Genomic DNA, 19543 nt, shown 5'->3' on the forward strand with positions numbered 1-19543 from the left:
CGCGAGCGGGGGCTGGAGAAGAGGGGCCCTCGGGGCGCGGGAGGAGGCGGCTTTCCCGTACCAACACCCAACTTTTCCCATGCAAGAGACACGGAGCATCCAAACCGTGACAGCGAGGACCAGAGCCATCAGCCTCTCTTACCTTGTGCACAAACAGGTAATTTCTGTCATGATAAAAGGTGACAATTTATATTTAATGACAATTTATATTTAATCAGCCTTTTGAGATACATAAATACGTTTTTAAAATTCTGTAAGAAAAGAAAAAAAGGTAAAAGTATCTATTTGTGCACAAAGCAACAAGCAATCTGCAAAGACCGGCCTCTCAGTTGCTCACCGTGAGAGCTTCCCAGAAGAGAGGCTGACCCACCTTCCGCGGCAGGACGAACCAACCCGTCACCGCTGACGGCAGCGGTCTCATCCAGATAAATACACTTCGGGCTACCGCATTTCAGAAAGTCTTCAAACCATTTAATACGGCATTTTTTTCTGCCGTGTGTTCCTGCTGAGCAGCGTGGGGAGCGCCGTCTCCGGGGCCTCCTCGCTCTGCAGGCACCGCGCGCGCCCCGAGGGCAGGAGCGGGCCTTGCTTCGCCAGACCAGCCGCATCAGTTAATTCGGTTGCGGTTAAACAAATTCCCCTCTAAAGCTCCATATAAGGAGCTTGCAGGCCCAGAGCTCGAAATAATCCCTTCCATCTTCCTGTTCGGAACGATGCTGCTGTGGCTGCTAATAATACCACAACCCAAGCTGTAGGACAATAACATTTATTTAGAGCAGGAGGGATTCCACATTATACAAACCCTTAAATTTATTTTTTTGTTTCACTGGTCCATTTCTACAACAAATACATCAGATCTACTATATAATAAAATTATTTACATTTCCAAACAAGATCGGGTTTGTTTATAAACCCTCTTACTGCTATTCACATACAGTACTTAAACGACAGCACAATACATTATTTTAATACCTAAAAATGACAACCCTGTATTCTAATTTGCTTATGAAAAGTGGAAACAAATAAATTTACAATTGTCTTCCCCTCCCCTTCCATTTCATACAAACACATGAACCTAATGTGCTAACCCTGGACTTCACTTTGTAAATCCAGGGGGTTTTAGAAGAACCCCGTTTTTATAGCTATTTATCTGTTTCTTAGAAAAAAATCATTTATTGGGAACAGTATAATATTAAAATGACTTACTGTACAGAATTTTATTTAAAAAAGAAAAATCACAGCTCAAAATTGCTATTGGTAAATTCACACTCATTTACAAGTTTCATGTTTCCATGCAGTAATTTACTTGGATTTTCTTCTTTTTGACTGCATTGCACTGGCACTCGTTTCTGAAATCAAGAGAAGAAAAAAAGCATGGATACGAAGTCGGTAAGCCATTCACCAGAGGTGCACAGATTGCCCTTTCATTTCTCCGAAATCACACCGGAGCGGAAAGCTCTGCGGACCAGCGCTGCCGCAGCCCCGACTCTTGGCAAGAGGCGGCACGAGCGGAGCCCCTGCCCTGACAGCCGTCGGCAGCGACACAGCGCCGAGTCCCCCAGCTTCTGCTAGGACGCCATTGCCCAGCGTTGCGAGTTTAACGTTTAGGAAGTCCTAACGTAACAGCCTTAAAAATAAGAGTCGTGTATTTTTAACTGTTCTTAACTTCGGTTCCCCACACGCCACAGCTTGCTCAGCCGCGCCACGGCGGGAAGCCTCCCTGAAACAGCAGCACAACCCGCGGCCATCGGACCCAAGCATCATGGAGATGGTGTTATAAAAAAACTCAGGAAGATATTTTGGGGCCTGCCACGCAAGTTAAGAATCTAGTTGTTTGAGTCCTTGGAAAGTCAGGTCGTTAGAAAAGGAGTCTCTCGGGCGCATGCTGTGATTCACAGGAGAAGAGAAAGACAGACAGGTTACCTAGCCCTGCCGCAGAACAACCCGGGCACCCGCAGAAGCTACAGTGACAGCAGGCGACCTTTCCAGTGCACTTACCAAGGCACTACGTTTCCATTTCGAAACAAAGAAGGAAGAGAGTAAGGACCAAGGGTATTTGCATCTTTAGATTTTTTTTTTAAAAATGTGATTTTAAATGTTGGCAATGTATCTTTGGCTCTTCACAGTATTTTCCAAAAGCTATTAGAGCTGTGTGTATTTTAAGAGTCAAAAGGGAAAAAAAGTTTCCAAGACACCTAAAACTAGAAAAGCAACGGTACGACTCCATGGCTGTTAAATGTTGCATTAAAAAAACCCAAAGTACTCCAAAACCTCAACATTTCAAAATTTAACAAACTCGAAGCTACGGTAAATGGTGAAACAGCCCTTGCCAGAAAGGTACTCCAAAAAGGGAAAATACCAAGACAGTACCAGTTTTCAGAAGTGAAACATCTTACCAGGCACGACTTGCAGCCACCGGAGCTCCCTCCGAGCAGCAAGGCTACTTTGAAGTAGCGCGGGCACAGCAGCATTCGCTGTGCCATCCCAGCCGCCGCTGAAGTCTCCGTTTGGGAGAACCAACGGGGCAGCGCTCAGCAGGGGTCGGTACCTGTCCCAGCCCCTTGTGAGCATCGCCAGCATCTCCCTCGCCTGCTTCTAACCAAAACCTGCGCACCGAAGCGTGCCGTGTACACACGGACGCGGGCTGACTTCCAGCGTGTCCTCTCCTCTTACAGTCATCCTTCTGCCTCCTTCCTGGTGCCTAGCAAGGGAATTCCTACACGAACTGGTCCAAGTCTACTTCTCTCTCCCTGCTCCACTGAGGTTTCTCCTAATTGCCATTTTTACAATGACCTCAATCAGCCTCTATCTCAAAAGGTAACTTCTCCCGGCCCCGCATTCACTTCAATATGGATTAGCAAGTTTCTCAGGACACAGATAACGTAACTGCCCGTGTCTAGGAAGAGGCCAGGAGCATACAAACAAGCGTGCCTTCTTAAGCTATGACTGACTAATAAAAACGTAGAACAGAGTAGGCACAAGTGGCAAACCTCGTTAGGCCTCCTCAGCTACCTCGCCCACCCTCCGGCCTGTCCCCTGCCGCAGGAGAGCCTTGGTTTGCTCATCTTCTCTGCAGCTCGGCAGTAGGCAGTTGCTTGCCTGGAGCTGAGGTACTCAAAGCCCACGGTACTCCACGGCCAGCCGGACCCGTGTTTTCAGGCAGAACCCCTAGATACTGCGGCAGTTTCAGATGCATGTTTTAAAGACAATGATTTTACTTACAGAGGTAAACGAATAACACAGTCAGTACAAAACCCCTAAGTGAGCTCTGGTATTATTTAAATTTGTAGTACTTTCACGTTCCCACATTTCCAGAATTTGACGTGCCACTGGTTGTCATCTTTAGGTTTATTCATTTCAGTATGTGGGGCAGGTCACACGCTTCAGATCCCCTCAAACTCAGGAAGGTATCACCAAATCGATTTTACATCGGCTTCACATTTTTCAAACTTTTCTTTACAATCATGAAAGAGAATTTATTTTTACAATACAGACTTAGATTCTTCTGCACAATCCTGCCACAGGTAGTAGATTTAATTAAATTCAGCAGCCATAAAAGTGCAGAACATACAGGTCCCTCTGCGTAATCTTTGAGAGTCACTGCGCAATTACGTATAGCTGGAAGTCTTCTCTGAAACTCTTAAAATGCAAATATTCTTACCATCAAACTTTAGTATCTTCAGTATGGAAAATGGTTGCTGAATTCAACTTGACTTCCTTTTATAATAATTTTATATTAATACTCCTCTGTTCTGTATCTTATCTTTAAAATATTGGTCGAATGTTGCCTCTTGACGGTCTCTCTCTACCCTCTCGCACAACTTTCATCCATCAGAATTTTTCTGACCCTTAAACATAAGGAGCTGACACAGTTAGCTTCAGAAATGCAGAACGGCACCGCGGACCCTGCATTCCGGTAATTGCCGTGCGTACCACACAAACGCTGCATACTTTGTTAAAGACTGTAACCTGTGTAGAAATAAGGCACGTCAGCAACTGCTAATGCCATGGGTTAATATCTGTAACTTTAGGATTTCACATGCTCTTGGAAAGAACAGCTGAGGCTCTGTGCGCCAGCACACAGCGCTCCTCGAGGCTCCAGGCTGCGTTCTGAGCGTGCCTGAGCCACAGCGTTTGGCTGCGTGAGAGCTGACCGTGCCCTTGGGAAGACTTAAGCATTTGTCTTGTGTCTTTCAGGCTTCGGGTTAAAAAAAAAAAAAAAAAAAAAGTCACTTTTTTACTTGAGTACAGTCCTTTTAATGGCAACACATTTCTGCCAAGAGAATGCAAAACTTCAACTAGGCAAGTTTGCCGAATGCTACGTTGAGGAGTACTGCAGAAAACAAGTTCCACAAACTGAACCACGGGAAATTCGTACAAGGTTTACTGCCAGTACAGATGTTGGTAAATACTTCAACAGCAACCTGTGTCTAAATCATCGAAACTAGAGTTAAAAGCACACATTTGCAAGCTGTAACCCACCGTCCTGAGCCAGTTATGGAAAGGGTTATTACTTGGGGAAGCACGTTATTCCTGCCCTCTCCAGAGAAAGGATGGCTGTGCATTTTACCTTTTGCAGTGCTGGATGCAGACGCTGGCCTGGAGGACCTCTTGCGCTGTCCATTCTCTACAGTTTCCTGTGAAGCGGCAGAATCCTCTGTTCTTGAATTTCTTCTATTTGGAGTTTTAGACTTTTCACAATTCTCTTTTGTCTCATTACTAATAAAGTGGGACAAAATATTTCTGATGAAGTGTAAGAAGAATTATGTTTTTCTATGCAACTCAGACAAGCTGGAGGATGGACCGACACAGGTACCAGTTCCGGACTATTAGCACTGAAGATATGAAATGCTAGAGATACCAGAAGTTTTATCAGATGAAGAATGACCTGAGTAAGCCAGAGTATAGTCCATTTCTATTAAAAATTATCAGAGGATACAGAATTGAGAAGTCCTCAAAGAGAATATTTTCAACATTAGAAGACCAAGAAATTAGATGCATTATAAATTGTCTGCTCTGTTTTCCACAGGTGCCACCATTACTGAAGTCTAGGAAAAGCAAACAAGTTACATTAGAGACTGCTGCGGTATGGGAACACAGAGGTGAAATTGCAGATGAACATAAGGAGGAATTACGAACTCTTCGGTGAGTATGCCGTGTTTTTACTAAAAAGACTAACTCCATTGATCCAAGTGATTTCTTCACATCTTAAAAAGCTTAAGGTTTATTTAAAACTTTCTTCAAGCTTTCTTAAAGCTTGAAGTTAAAATCTTTTTTTTATAACAGAAAGCTTTTTCTGCCATAAAAAAATAATTTTAGGTAGTGTGGAAATCCACGTTTCTTGTCACTGAGACAATAAATGGAGTGCCACGTTTTGTTATTAAACTCCTCCCTTATTTGATCACTCTTAACCCTGTAAACTCATCCTGAGGTTTGGGCGTTTTCTCCTTAATGCATTAATGCCAGACAATTTCCAATGACTAAGTGGATTAAGCTAAACTTATCTCCTGTGAATTCAAAGGTAAGTAATTAATCAAATAAATTATTCTGCCGATAATGGAAAAGGAGAAAGAAAACTCATTTCACGCCCTTCGGATGATGCTTGCAAGATTTCAAGACAGGCTGCCTTAATCGGAGAACTGACTGAGCAGACACAGAGCAGACCCGTGCGCCAGAGGTTCCACCACAGCGTCACTGTTTCAGAGGGAGCCCTGCTCCGAGAGGAAAAACTACTACAAATACTTGTGGTTTTAAGTAACAGATATCTGAAATAAAACACAGTTTGTCAACGAGAGGAGAGACGAACATTCTCAAGTGAGGAAACACACAGGAGAGGAGAATATGGAAGCACGTGGATTGGCTCAGATACAAAATAAATATTGAAATCTATTTCCCCCTAAGTACTATGGGCAATCCATAAACTGATCCCCAAACAGGTCACAAACTGGTCTTCTGCTGAGTAACCTGGGCAGCTGAAACAACAGCCACCTTCTTCAGGGGATACCCGGAGGTGAGCAAACGGGCACCATCAGCTGAAGTTCAGTTAGTACAGATAACTTTTACAGATTCTAGTGACTAATCCATAGCTTGGATCGTCTCACAGGAACCAACACATCACTTCTCTCCTTTTATAGGAGGAAATCAAGTTGGCCCAAGTAAAAATATTTCCAGTGCTTTGTAGGTTGCAAGGTTCCTCTAAGGTTTGTACCGCATGGCGTTTAACTCCAGGAGCTCAAAGCTGACTGCTGTGAGTATCAGCCGTCACTAGATTCACAGTTTGCCTGAAAACTGTCCTCCTTTTCTGGTCTTGCTCAGAAAAGCACCAGTCTAGAAAAACCCAAACAGAAATGCACTTGGGTAATTTGATGTGCTGAATGAGTTTGGAGAACGGACACGCAAGGACACTTCATCTGGAGAATCCGCTCATCTGCCAAGTGTTGCACCTTCAGCTTTTTAGAAAAATTCTACCCTAAAAAAAAACTTGTCGTGAAATTTCAGTTCATCTCTGATATAACTAGAAAGATCCCAATCCACGTGAAGGTAACTATAGTTAAACATTCAATTCAGCATCATTCCTGATCTGAGAAAGTGGATTGCATTACCTCCCGTACAAAAGACGATGCTGCCTTATTTGCTGATGCAGCAAGCGAGTGAATCGCACCTCGTGCCCTGGCTCAGGGGATGCCTCCACTGCCGAGGGCAGCATCCAAAACCCGGCCAGCTGTGCCAGCAGTTACCCAAAAACCTTACGAAGGTCTGCCGTTACAGCTGCCTCCACGGAGTTTAAGAGCCTGGAGGGTTTAGAATCTAACAGAAACAGATCTTGGAAACGACATTTTCTTTTGGCAGAACACAGCCATTTGAAATTTGATCTTTTAATTACGGAATGTCTTAATTGGGACAAGATGAAGTTTCTACCTGGCTTTCCTATCAGGTTTCGGCAAAGTGTCAACAAACAAACACAGAGGAAATCTGGAGAAAACAGCAACAAAGGCAGAAGAACAACAAACTTTAGAAAGACTTTCAGAAAACAAAAATTCACATGACAGCTAAGCTGCAAGCTTTGGGGGTTTTAGTTTTGATTTGTTTTCAGGAAGCATTGAACAGTGGAACCATGAAGACCCTTCCAGGACGTGAAACGCTCAGGCCTGAAGGGATAAGAGGAAACACTGCCCAAAGCACGAAGACAGACACGGGAAGAAGTGACCTTGCATTCTGCATTTCAGCAATGTTTTGAAACATTCAACTAGCCCCATTTCTTAGCAGGACAGAAAGGGTATGAACAAGAAAATGAAAAGCAGTAGCAGAAGTTGTGCAATTGAAGCAAAGAGAAAGGGACTTCCTCCCACGAAAGCTATATCTACTCTGAATCTACACAAACTATCTCCTTACCTTTGACCAGCAACTACTGGAGCATTTGTTTCAAGTTCTACAAGAGAAAAAGATAATTTTAAAGTCTGCTGTAGATGTACATACCCGCTGACAAGGCACGACTCGCTCACATTTTTCGCATTATGTATTAGGTCTGAAGAACAAACTTCTCTCATCTGTCGTTTCTCTCAAAGCAAAGCAAGCTGGCGTATCAAACAAAGCACCACATCAGCCAAGTGCTCCTTCTGATTATGGCCTGCACCGGCTAAGCCAGAGGGAAGTTAAAAGGAACCCTGCAGAAGAAAACTGTAGAGAAACGTCCAGACAAGGGCTACAGTCCTCTCCCTTCGTTAACTTCCATTTTAGACAGTTTATTACTTCTAAAACTCCTAGGTTTTATTAGTTTAAACCTTAAAAATACTAATCTGGATCTATTATGCATGTAAAATTTTGCCTTAACCCAACCACCTCTCACAGCAATATCTTCTAATGCAAGGGAAGACAATTTTCTGAAGCCCACTTATACTTCTACTGAATTGAGGGGAAAAAAAAAAAAAAATCTCTTGGGAGACGATGTAAAGATAAGTCTGACCCGCCTTCTTTCTCTCTCTCTCTCATAGTGATTTTACTCATACAGATCAGGTCTCCTTGTGAGTCTTCACCACAGTAAACAGCTCTCCTTTTCATCATATAAGATTTCTAATCTTTTTACTGTCCATCTTCTAATTCTCCCCATATCCACCAGATCCTTTGTAGAGAGGGAGCATCTATACCTAAGCACAGCACCTCTCGTGAGAAACTGCCGCTGGTTTAGGGATTACCATTACAGCGTAATGTATGACCTCACGTTTGTCTGCCCCATCGCCTAACGCGTCCTGCGTCGCACCCCTGAACACCCGACCACCTTTGGGCAGCGCCGCACAAAACTCCGGCTTTGCCTTTAAGATCAGTTTAGTACCCAAAGCTTGGTAGAGTGTGCACAAGGAATAAAGGTGTAAAAAAAGAAAGAAAACAGATAACATCTGTCCCCTTATGGCAAATACCCCTTATCTTTGGTGTAAGTGTTTATAGCACCCTCTGGGAAACACAGATGCCTTGGTAACAGAAGAAAAACAGACTAAGCAACATAAGGAAAGAGTTACTTTGCTTTCTGCCCAAATTTGAACAGGGAGAATATTCAATAGTAAAACCCGATAACGTCAGTGCTTCCCCCAGCAGGAACTGCCCAACGCAGCCACGTCAGCGCCGGGGCAGCGCGCCGGATGCAAATCGACAGGCTGCCTGAACGCCGTTGTTTAAGTGGAAGTTCAGAGAAAGCAATTCAGTACAGTTTTTACTTTCTGAAAGCTCTACTCCTAAGCACATTAGAGATGGCAAACTGATGGAGAGTGGCGCTTCCCATGCGCAAGTCCACGTCTATCCATTCTCCCCACTCCTCTTGGAAACTGCTTTTTTAAACCAGCACAGAATTGGTGGTGAAACACCACGATAATAGATGGCGACAACAAAACGTCATCTGCCAGGGCTCCATCCTCGCAACGCTGCTGAGGGTTCGTTAAAAGCTGAACAGACAAAAAAACGGTTACAACTCTAAAACTTATATTCCCAGCACGGCTTTTGAAAATATTTTCAGAAGCATCCCATATAAAAGAAAAACTCCTATTCGCTCTTAATAGAACCTCAAAACTCAAACACAACATATCATTACAAATCCAGTCCCTCCAGCTTATGACTGAATATCTAAAAACTGCCTTGGTGATTCTTTGTAATTTGTTTTACTTGATCCCATACTGAATCTCCAGCAAGGCTTTGGGGACTTCTAAGGCATAATGTATCTAACAAAGAAAAGCAATCCCAAAAGCACAAATAACCACCCCCTCTCCAACCCCCAAACTACCGAGCACATTAGTGACCAGTAAATATGCATTAAGCTAAATGCATTTGCAGTTACAAACATAAAGAGTTTAGTTCACCTATATTCTGCTTTTCCAAAGTAAGATTTACCTGTTCTTTGAACAGTACTTTCTGATGTTGCAACTGAACTTTTTTTCTGTGTTAAATGTTGAGAGGATGCTAGAATAGAAGTGGAGGGAAAAAGCATTATTTTCAAAGGGAGTCACAAGAATTTTCTGTTGTGCGATCTGGCTTCTTTTACAAAATGCTCTATCTTCCAGCTATCTCCATTTTCTCATTTACAGATGCAATTTTTTTAACGTACCCTCTACTTTCCCCCCACCACACACACCTCCCCAGTTTTACATAAAACTCTGCCAAAACTATCCCAAGCAAGTTTTCTCCAACTAGAATGAGTCATGAAGTTCAGTATCACAAAACACATTTATAAACGTCAGTTTTTCACCAGACTGAGAAATTAAAGTCCTAGAAGTCAGAGAGTTTGGTCTCTCTCAGTTTAACGCTCATTTCAGCAGAAGCTCTGGGGAAAACCAGCATCTTTGTTCATGAATCAATGCCCTCGCTCTCTCAATTAAATTGCAAGAGTGCAAACATGCTCCAGAGGCTCCCTTGAAGTCCTTTGGCAATGAGATGATGTGACTTAACATTTCTTAGGTTGCCAAGTTAAAAAAAAAAAAAAAGAAGATGTAACAACAATTCTTGTTGGGCTAATGCTTTCTAGTCTTCTCTTATATGTGATAATGAACTTAGGGAGAACATGACAAAAAGTTAAACATTGCTGTTTAAATAAAGAATATCCACTTCCGTTTTCTTCCTAACAAACCAGAATTCCTTCTGCAAGGCTCAAAGTAAACAGTTCCATTTTCTAGTGGAAAACTAGAAAAAAAAAACCCAACTAGATCTATGGCTACAACATACATCTAATAGCCACAGGGAAGTCACATCCAAGCTGAAGTTCTCCGTTCCACTGACTTCTGTAGATTTTGCCTTTCATTATCTTCTGTGTCTAAATTCACGATGGATTCAGACAGCTTACTTCAAGAGCGATGGGTTTATTTCCACACCATTTTCAATAGATTTAAAATGGCATTAAGAAATAGCCGCAATGTCATAAATAAAGTCTGTCAGATGCTCAAATTAAAATAGTAAAGGAGAAAACAGTTCAGATGGGAAGGCATTTTATGTTTTTGAATTGGGTGCAACTCACTTATAATCACTTTTTCAGGTATTTCTCTGAAATAAGCATTTTAATTTTTCCCTAGACATGGCTGGTTTGGTTTTTTTTTTTGTTTTTTTTTTTTTTTTTTTCCTTCTGGAGGTTATTCAGCTATTTCCCTAGAGGGCTAAGGTTATTCAAAGAGGGAACTAGTATTATTGAGATTAACTCAAAATATCATAATTAAGTCAATAAATTGGAACAAGTTACAAAAAGTCTCTGGCAAAACTGAAGCAGGACACCAGTATAAAAGGCACCTTAAGCATTACTTTTGTCAGTACTGATACATCCACTTTTTCTACCCACTTCTAACAGTTACGTGAAGTCACTCCTCTGTTACTGCACCATGTGTTCCTGACAAATACCTCATTTAAGCAGTAAATGGAAACTGAAATAAAACACCGAAACGTGAATCTTAGTGAAATACAAGCCTGTGTTTCACTCAGATATTAGAAACAAAAAAGCAGTGGTCAGCCTTGGCTACAGTGTCTATATTTTATTACGTTCATGGAAGAAAGCACCTAGGAAGTTTACAAAAGCAACCTCATTTCTCCCATTTACGCAGGGTAGCACTGGACTTACCTGCACTTTGTAGCAGCTCCTGATGCGCTCCTGCTTTTTCCTCCACCACACCAACCCCAGTCTGCTCAGCTGGTAAACCGCCGTGGTTACTACCATTAGTGCTTGGCGCTGCAGGTGCGAGGTCCGGGACCGCGGGTGTGGTTACAACCGACAGTACGCTCGTAGGAGGAGTGCTTGTCGATGCGCCTGGAGACGCGGAGGCAGGAGCAGCAGCCGCAGTGCTGACACTCGAACTGCCAGGCCCAGAAGTGCTCTGTTTTATAAGACTGGGTGCTGGAGGCGTCACAGTTTTATTATCTAGTTCTGCTGGTGATTGCTCTGTTCCCAAACTATTTGGGACCGACGTTTCTAGCCCCTGACCTTCTGCTTCTCCATCCAAAGCATATTGCTCTTCCCCTTTCTCAAGGGAGCCAGTGACTTTCTTGCATGCTTTAGTCAGCAAGAGTTGGCCAATCTTGTCTACTTTTCCCTTTCCCTTGCTCGATGACACAGGACTGCGTCTGTTCCCAGATCCTGGACTACTCGTAAGAAGAGGCGAAACAACAGGTCCAGACTGCGTTGCTGTAACAGAGCACTGGTCACTCGACCCACCGCTTTGAGAAGAAGTCTCCTCTGGGCTGAAGTCTTTGACTTGCTGAGCAGGAAGATGTGAAGGGACACTGGAAGAAGTTGTAGCGGGAGAAGGCAGCTGAATAGGAGGTGCCAAGGGATTAAGAACCAGTGGCCTGCTGGTGGGAATACTAGAAACAGGGCTGCTGGATGACGTGCTGGGAGGAGCGGGCCCGGAGGAGAACTTTATATTCTGCGGTATATGCAAAGGACCAACAACCGCGACCGACTGAGGCATTAGACTAGAGTTAGAAGTCATCGGGGCTGCTGGAATCGTACTTGACTGAGAGCCCTTCATAACCTGAATTATCGACGATGAGTTTATAAAAACGGGTGTAATAAACTGTGGCCGGGCGTTAGACTGAACTGTTGACTGTCCCTCAGAAACCATAACTTTGTTCCCTACGTTGGGCATTGTGACAACAGTCGACACTAACGCAGGTTGCAAGTGAGATGGCAACGGTGCTGATGTATTAGCAGAAGATGTAATAGGGTTTGAAGTTACAAAAACTGTTATCTGGTTAGGGGGTAAAGGACCTGAAATAGAAGAAGAGCTGACAGGCCTTTGCATTACTGGAGGAACACCCTGTGCCACGTTTGAGTTTATTTCTCCCAGTTCCTGGTGCCCTGGATTTGAACAGGGCTCGTTATTTTGAGGCAAGCTAAGCGAATTACATGGCTCTTTGCTCGAGGATGAATCTTGCAGTGGAGGGATGACAGCTATCTTCTTTAGCTCCTCACCAGTGGTGACTATTGGTGGCATTTCAAGACCAGTCAGCCCAGGGGGCTTAATGGTTACGTTAGGAGCCCCAGAATTATCGAGAAGTTGACTTAAAGAAGTTGGTGCCTCCCTCATAGCTGGAGATACCATGGTTTTACTTTCCTCCAAGACTGGAAGCTTACTGGTGTCTAAGGCTTGCCCATCTTTTTTTGACTGTTCTTCTGGAACCAACATTTTCATTTCTGGAGTAGGGATACCTTTCAGTTCAATACTGGGCTGGTCTTTGTTACCTTGGACACCTTGTGCACTTTGACACTCGTTATCTTGAGGCACACTAAGGCTCTCTTTATTGTCTTCAGGAATGCCAGTCATAGCAGGTACCGAAATTGCAGGATTCTGATTACTTAGCATGTTATTATTTTGAAAACTTGTAGTCACAGGCGTTGGCAAAGAAGAGGGACCAGCCATCATATTTCTTTGTAATTCCATGTTCTGCAAGAGAGATGGATTCTGCTGAGTTGTCAATGATAATTTAGCTGCTTTTGAATTCTGTCTGCCAGGGCTTGGTGTAGTTTTCCTACTGGATCCAGGACTGGATCTTCGACTGTTGCTTGGACTTGCTCTCTTTGTTCCTCCAGTGTTGGTTTGTTTTCCTGAATTAATGACCACGCCTTCCAATTTGTGCGACTGTGGGGCAGCAAAACTAGACTGATTGTTAATGGTGAGATTTGATGGGGCTTGTCCAATGGCCTTCAAAGTAGTGGGATTAAGACCCTGCTGATCAAATCCCCTATTGAGATTAGGCCTGGGAGGTAAAGGAATATTTATCTGGGGAGGGAACAGACCAGCTATAGAAGCATTGAGTCTCTCTGGAGACAAGCTGATTTCTGACGGTTCTGTGCTAGGTGGACGGTTATTAGGAGTCTGAGGATAGTATGGCCTTGGGCTTGCTCTGTTTGGGGTTTTAGGCCTTGAAGTTTGTGATGGGGTGGCAACATTTGGAAAATGGTGCGTAAGAGCGCTAGGCAGAGAATTAGACTGCTGCTGGGGACTTGCACCTTGGGCAGTTGAAAGTGGGGATGGTCCAGGTTTGGGTCCCGTCATCATTAATTGGTTCTGTGAAACTACTAAATGAGATGTCAAATTATTCTGAGCTCCTGATGCTGGGGGGCCTTCAGCTCCGCCTCCTTCTGGAAGGGAGGATACTGATGAAACCTCTCCAAGGGGTGAGCTGGAAGGATTCTGTACATTATCTTGATAAACCATTTTTCTTGCATTATTTCCCAGAGGAGGATTGCCTGGCAAGGAAATTCTTTGTTTATCAGGAGATGGAGGCACCGATCCAGGACCTTGGAGGTTAACCATTACTGGCATGTTACCACTCTGCTGCACTGGCATTCGTTGAGCATCTGGATTCAGAGGCCCTCTGGGTGGGTGAACTCCTTGTGGTACAGGAAGCCTGACTGATTTGGGATCCTGCTGCATCATAAGCATCATCATCATCTGCTGCTGCTGCTGCGGTGTCTGCGGTGGTGCCTGGGCCTGCTGTGGTGGCGGCTGTGGCTGCTGCTGCTGTGGCTGCGGCTGCTGCGTATGTGGCATGAGCTGAGGTGGCATCTGCTGGAGTGGTCTTTGTTCCACCGGCTGAGATGGATAACCTAAGACGACAAGATGATACATTCATTAAAACCAGCCAAAGATCAGAGACAGCAGAATTTCTGTAATGAACAGGATCAGATAGGAAGTATAGCCAGGAGCCTATTTATCTTATGCAAGAGCCACATTAATGAAGCAGGCTTTACAAAAAAAACACATATTGTACTTAATTCTTAAAAATGCTTTTACTTAATGTATGACTGACTTGCATGACATTTAATTGGAGATCTCTTAGTGTATCATATCAGCTCCAGATTCATGCCACCTGAGAAGTCTCTGCAGCTGTCCATGGGCTTGCTCTCAAATGCAGAGTTGGACCTTCACTAATTAATACTCCTTAAAACCAACTTACGAGTTTGACAGGCCCTGTGGGACACGGACCAGCATACCTGCTACAGACCTGGCACTTTCTAGTGTACAAAGCAGAATCTGCCGTGTATTACTTGGCCAAAAACGGTGCTAAGAACCACCTCTGTGGCTTACAATACAAATTCTTTTGCAGACTTTGGATTTAATTCCCCTATGTGGAAAGGATAATTTCAACTGCAACATCTATTTCTTAATTCTGAAAAATCAGCTATTGGTTAATGCTAAACTTTTAAGGCATCAGTCTGTGCTACAGCCAGAAATACAGAATTTTCTATCAATTATGTTATTGCTGAATAACTACAGTATTCAACATGATACCTGCAGGGTGATATATGAGAATGTGGCCACCTCTTCATTTTGAGCTAATTCAAAGAAAACACTTAAACAATGGTACCAATTAGTTACTAGGAGGAAAAAAAAGCTTTGGACTTGAATGTGTGATAACACAAATAAAACAGAACGGTCACAAAGATCAGTTAAAAGCTCTCCTACAGTTATTACATTCAGATAATCCACAGAAAAATCCTACTACCTGGTGGCCTACTTGCAAACTCTGAAAGTTTAGGGCCTGAATTATCTAAATTCATTCCTTGTTCTCCAGACGTCGACGACTGATCACTCTCCTCCAGGCCAGCTGGACGTGGCTCTGAAGAACTGAAAGAAAAATAATTGCAATTAAGATCCAGCCCTCACATCAGTGTTTGACTTCTGCTTCCCTAACTAAGTACTCAGGTAACTAATTCCTAGCACTTTTCACAGACCCGCAAGTACCTCACTAAAACGTGCCGCTACCTCCGGCGTAACACGACAAACCTGAACACAGAGCCCAGGTCTGCTGACAGTCACTCCTGGGCCTTAAATACTGCCGAAAGGGAAACAACGTGCCTGCTGCTCTACTGATCTAAAACGTTTCTTTCCTTTGTTTCTGCCTTGAATCTGAGTTTTATAACTAAGAGAATGCCAATGGCTATTCCAAATGATAGAGGTATATATATTTAAACTAAATAGGCTTCCCTGTAATACTGCTGTGACATCTGTATACATAAGTACGTATCATGGGTAGATGCACAGAAATTGATTTTAATGGTAGCACCGTTTCTTCCAGTATCGCACCCAGAAGTGACTAGCTCAGGGTATCAGAGACCTCTCTTAACATCGCAGCAAAAACACACTCGCATATCAGACATTTTAAGTCACCCGCCGGAGCACAGACCTTTGTGGGATGCTGAGGCTCTGTAAGTGATCATAGAATCACAGAACGGTTTGGGTTGGAAGGGACCTTAAAATCATCTGGTTCCAGCCCCCCGCCGTGGGCAGGGACACCTTCCACCAGACCAGGGTGCTCAAAGCCCCGTCCAACCTGGCCCTGGACACCGCCAGGGATGGGGCAGCCCCAGCTTCTCTGGGCAGCCTGTGCCAGCGCCTCACCGCCCTCATGGTGGAGAATTTCTTCCTTGTATCTCATCTGAATCTGCCTCTCTCAGTTTAAAGCCATTGCCCCTTGTCCTGTCACTGCGGGCCCTTGGAACAGGTCCCTCCCCAGCTTTCCTGCAGGCCCCTTCGGGCACTGGGAGGCTGCTGGAAGGTCTGCCCGCAGCCTTCCCTGCTCCAGGCTGAGCACCCCCGGCTCTCAGCCTGTCCTCGCAGCAGAGCTGCTCCAGCCCCTGATCACCTTCGTGGCCTCCTCTGGCCCCGCTCCAACAGCTCCATGTCCTTCCCGTGCTGAGGACCCCCGAGCTAGACGCAGGGCTCCGGGGGGTCTCCCCAGAGGGGCAGGATCCCCCCCTCGCCCCGCTGCCCACGCTGCGGGGGATGCAGCCCAGGACACGCTTGGCTTGCTGGGCTGCAAGCACACGTTGCCGGCTCACATTCAGTTTTTCATCCACCAGTAGCCCCAAGTCCTTCTCCAGGGGACCCTCTAGGACAATTTAAAATTGTTCAGATTCAATGCCCAATACTTCCACTGAACGAAGACAGATTTGCAGACTTAGAAAAAACCAAGTTTCTATAGCTATCAATATATATGGTCAGAGGACGTAAGATAAAGAGACATGAACATAAGAGACCTTAACTGCTTATCGGCTTCATGAATATATGAAGGCTGTAGGGAGATCTATGTAATAAAAGCTCTGAGTTAAAATGAAACACATCAAAATAAGCCCACTGCCAACAAAGCGAGGCAGAATCATGCAGAAATGCCAAGGACAAAAGAAATTTTCAGCAAAATAAGAACTTGAAGTATGTAAAGGCGGAGAGATCTATCTTATTTCATTGTACTTGAGAGTAACCGTTTCTGGCATCCGTACAGCCAACACGGAGAGACCCAGGCCTGTCCTAACGTCCTGTTAACCACCTAACCACCCTTCAAAAAGCAGCGCGTGACTTGAGAGTCCCTGAATGTTCCTGGGTCAAAACTGGGGAGAACATAACCCAGGAGAGAAGAACGGTAGGAACCGGGGCAAACACAGAACCGTTCCAAGCACTGCTGCTGAGCGGGCAACTATTGCCAAGGGAAGGGTTTGGAGCTGAACCTTTTGTCTAATCCAGCACACCACCAATTTCTGCAATGCAGTTCTCGTAGGCTTATGTGCCTCGACCAGTAAATTCGATGAAAACTGGCAAAATGCATACACACGCCCCAGAAGCATTACATTAGCAGCCACAAATCAACAAAAATCCTGGCAGCAAAATCCCCCAGAGGAGCTGCAGCCTTTGATGTAGGTGCCAGCAACGTGAACTGGAATAACCGCCTAAAATTGTGAATACAATCTTACATTTGTAATTTTGCCGTTTATGATTTCTTTAGAATGGTGGGAGATTAAAACCGCTACAGTTAAAGATCAGATAAAAAGCCGATGCAGAGCATCCCTGCACAAACAGGTTTAACCTAGAAGACAATCGTGGTGCAAAATCGATTCTCAGAAAACATCTCCTGCCAGACAGGTCTGATCGGGCCAGCTGTACAAACCCTGCCCAGCAGGCAGGGGGCTGGCTTGCTAGCAAAGAGCAGTTATTGTAGGAAAGGCTGCGGCTGTAATTGCTGGGAAATTTAAACATAGCTTTTATTCTGAATGTAGCTGAAATTCACTGGGCATATTTAGCAACCACCACTCATCAAAAAAGCCGAAATTCTGAATACGAATAACAAGCAGGATGAGAAGTCTGTGTGAGAGGGACAAATATTCTGTATTCGTTCTTCTTTCCTATTGCTCTGGATGTAAAAAACCCAAACCATCTGCGCATTAGGTACAGTATAGATTGTCATAAGTGAACCCTCTGCTCCACCAGCTGCATTCTCAAGCACAACCTTCAGGTACAAAACCCTTCGTCAGGGTGAAGGGAGAACTCCAGAAGACCAAAAAAAACCCCAAAACAAACCAAAAACCAAAAAACCAACCCAACAAAACAAAACAAAAAACCAAAACGGGCTGTGGATGCTGAAATAAGGTGTGCAAAAATAAAATTGCAGTACAGGTGCAAGCAGAACCAGGCCTGCCAACACGGTACAATGCCCCGCGACAACTTTTGCTTTGATAGAAAAGCACTCGTCCTCTGATGCTAACGAGTTTCGCTGCCCACGCGTACGGGGGACTGTCACCTCGAGACCTACAGCTGAAAGCTCTCTGAATCTGGTTGAGAAAAAACTTCTTTGTCCTGCAGTGCTGTTCGCTACGCGCACGTCGCCGCCGCACATCTCCCCTCGCACTGGGTACCGCGAGCCTGAACGCCGGCGGCGATGTTACCGAGCGCGTTGTTTCTGTTCTACCCGTGCACAGGACGCTTATGGCCTGTGCCCAGGGGAGCATTAAACAACTGTTCGTCTGTGCACGTATTTAATAGAATTAACCAACACGTTTTACCTACAGTCACATTTCACCTAGCATCTTTTTCCTCTGTTTACATCCCATTACCTACAGTCTTCAGGTTCAGGAGCAGACGCAATCATTTCTCAACAATCTACTTTTCCAGAATGTCTTGGTTTTCATTCCAATGCTGAGCTGCTCAATTAAGCAAACCCTTAAAACTATTTTAGACTCAGCTGAATAAACTCTTTCAATAGCTCACTTACCCTGTTCACATTCCAATATGGCTCAGCCTACAAACCATATGACTAATGGTACTTTTGTTACTATATTATTACATCTCAGAAATGATTTCTAAGAAAAAAACAGAATCATTTTTAGCACATTTATCAAATTAGCTCTATTTCCACACAAGGTTTGCTGCTCTGAATTCTAAAGTTTCTGAGGAGGAATGGCAGAGAAGCAGCAGAGATGAAAAGCATCCTATCTGCTTCTGACGCAAAAGAAAGCAGGAAAAAAACATCTGATCCAAATCAGATTTGAAAGACTCAATGCGGAGCTTGCCTAATGATGCTAGGGAAGCCGAGGGCGAACGGGGCGGAAGGTCTTACAGCCAGCTTTCATTGCAGTCGCCCTCCTTTTGCTGGAGAAGAATCCCAAAAACTTTTATAAGGATAGCTCCCTTCTTAATGCTCTTGCAAGGATAAAGTGATTAAGATACAGCCCATTAAGGAACAAAATGCTAATCCATATCAGGGCGCAAAACAGCATTCTGCAGGCGGCAAAGGCGAGAGAACGTTCACTGAAAATTCAAGTGCCAGAATAAGTACAAAGTGGTATTTCCTTTGTTAAGCTCACCAAAATCTGATTAAAAGCCTTATTTAAGAGCTAGGAATTCTTTTGAGTTGTCATAGCTCAACGGAAAAGCTGTAATTTAGGCTTCTTTTATTGTGAAAACTTTTTTACAAGCAAATAGTCTTGCGGGGCTTTGCAAGCTCAGAGGAGAGCTTTATATATCCATTTCTTGGTATTCCCAGGCCACGCTGAAGCTGGGTGATCATCAGTAAGACCAATGGAAACAAAATCCCAACAAGGCTTTTCTTTAACGATTAACGGATTTTCTTTTCAGAAGAGAGTGCCAACTCGCCTGCTCCCTCCGAGTCCCTTGTCATCTCCATGGCAAGACAGCTCACTACAGTAGTTGTTACTATTATTTTATTGGAATCTATTTAGAATGGAAGCATTTTATTTTTTACACGTAGCACCAGATCTTTCCTACCTAGAAATACAAGGCCATTTTTG

The 19543-nt window shown here is 44.1% G+C and overlaps 1 protein-coding gene across 2 annotated transcripts in view; it reads right to left on the minus strand.

The window, feature by feature from the left end:
* Positions 1-478: 478 nt before the first annotated feature.
* Positions 479-19543, minus strand: part of NCOA6 (nuclear receptor coactivator 6) — a 38001-nt gene continuing 18936 nt past the window's right edge. Inside the window, exons 10-15 of one of the 2 annotated variants that reach the window (XM_082326169.1) lie at positions 14971-15092; positions 11084-14071; positions 9376-9444; positions 7393-7429; positions 4571-4719; positions 735-1349 (exon numbers count right to left, since the gene is read on the minus strand). In XM_082326169.1, the coding sequence (XP_082182295.1) occupies positions 1303-1349; positions 4571-4719; positions 7393-7429; positions 9376-9444; positions 11084-14071; positions 14971-15092 (3412 nt within the window). In that variant the 3' untranslated portion in view covers positions 735-1302. Of the gene's footprint in view, positions 4720-7392; positions 7430-9375; positions 9445-11083; positions 14072-14970; positions 15093-19543 lie in introns of both variants that reach the window. The other variant, XM_082326168.1, reaches the window with a different exon arrangement.

This window comes from Platalea leucorodia (assembly GCF_965183815.1).
Source record: "Platalea leucorodia genome assembly, chromosome: 13".
Lineage (NCBI taxonomy): Eukaryota > Metazoa > Chordata > Aves > Pelecaniformes > Threskiornithidae > Platalea > Platalea leucorodia.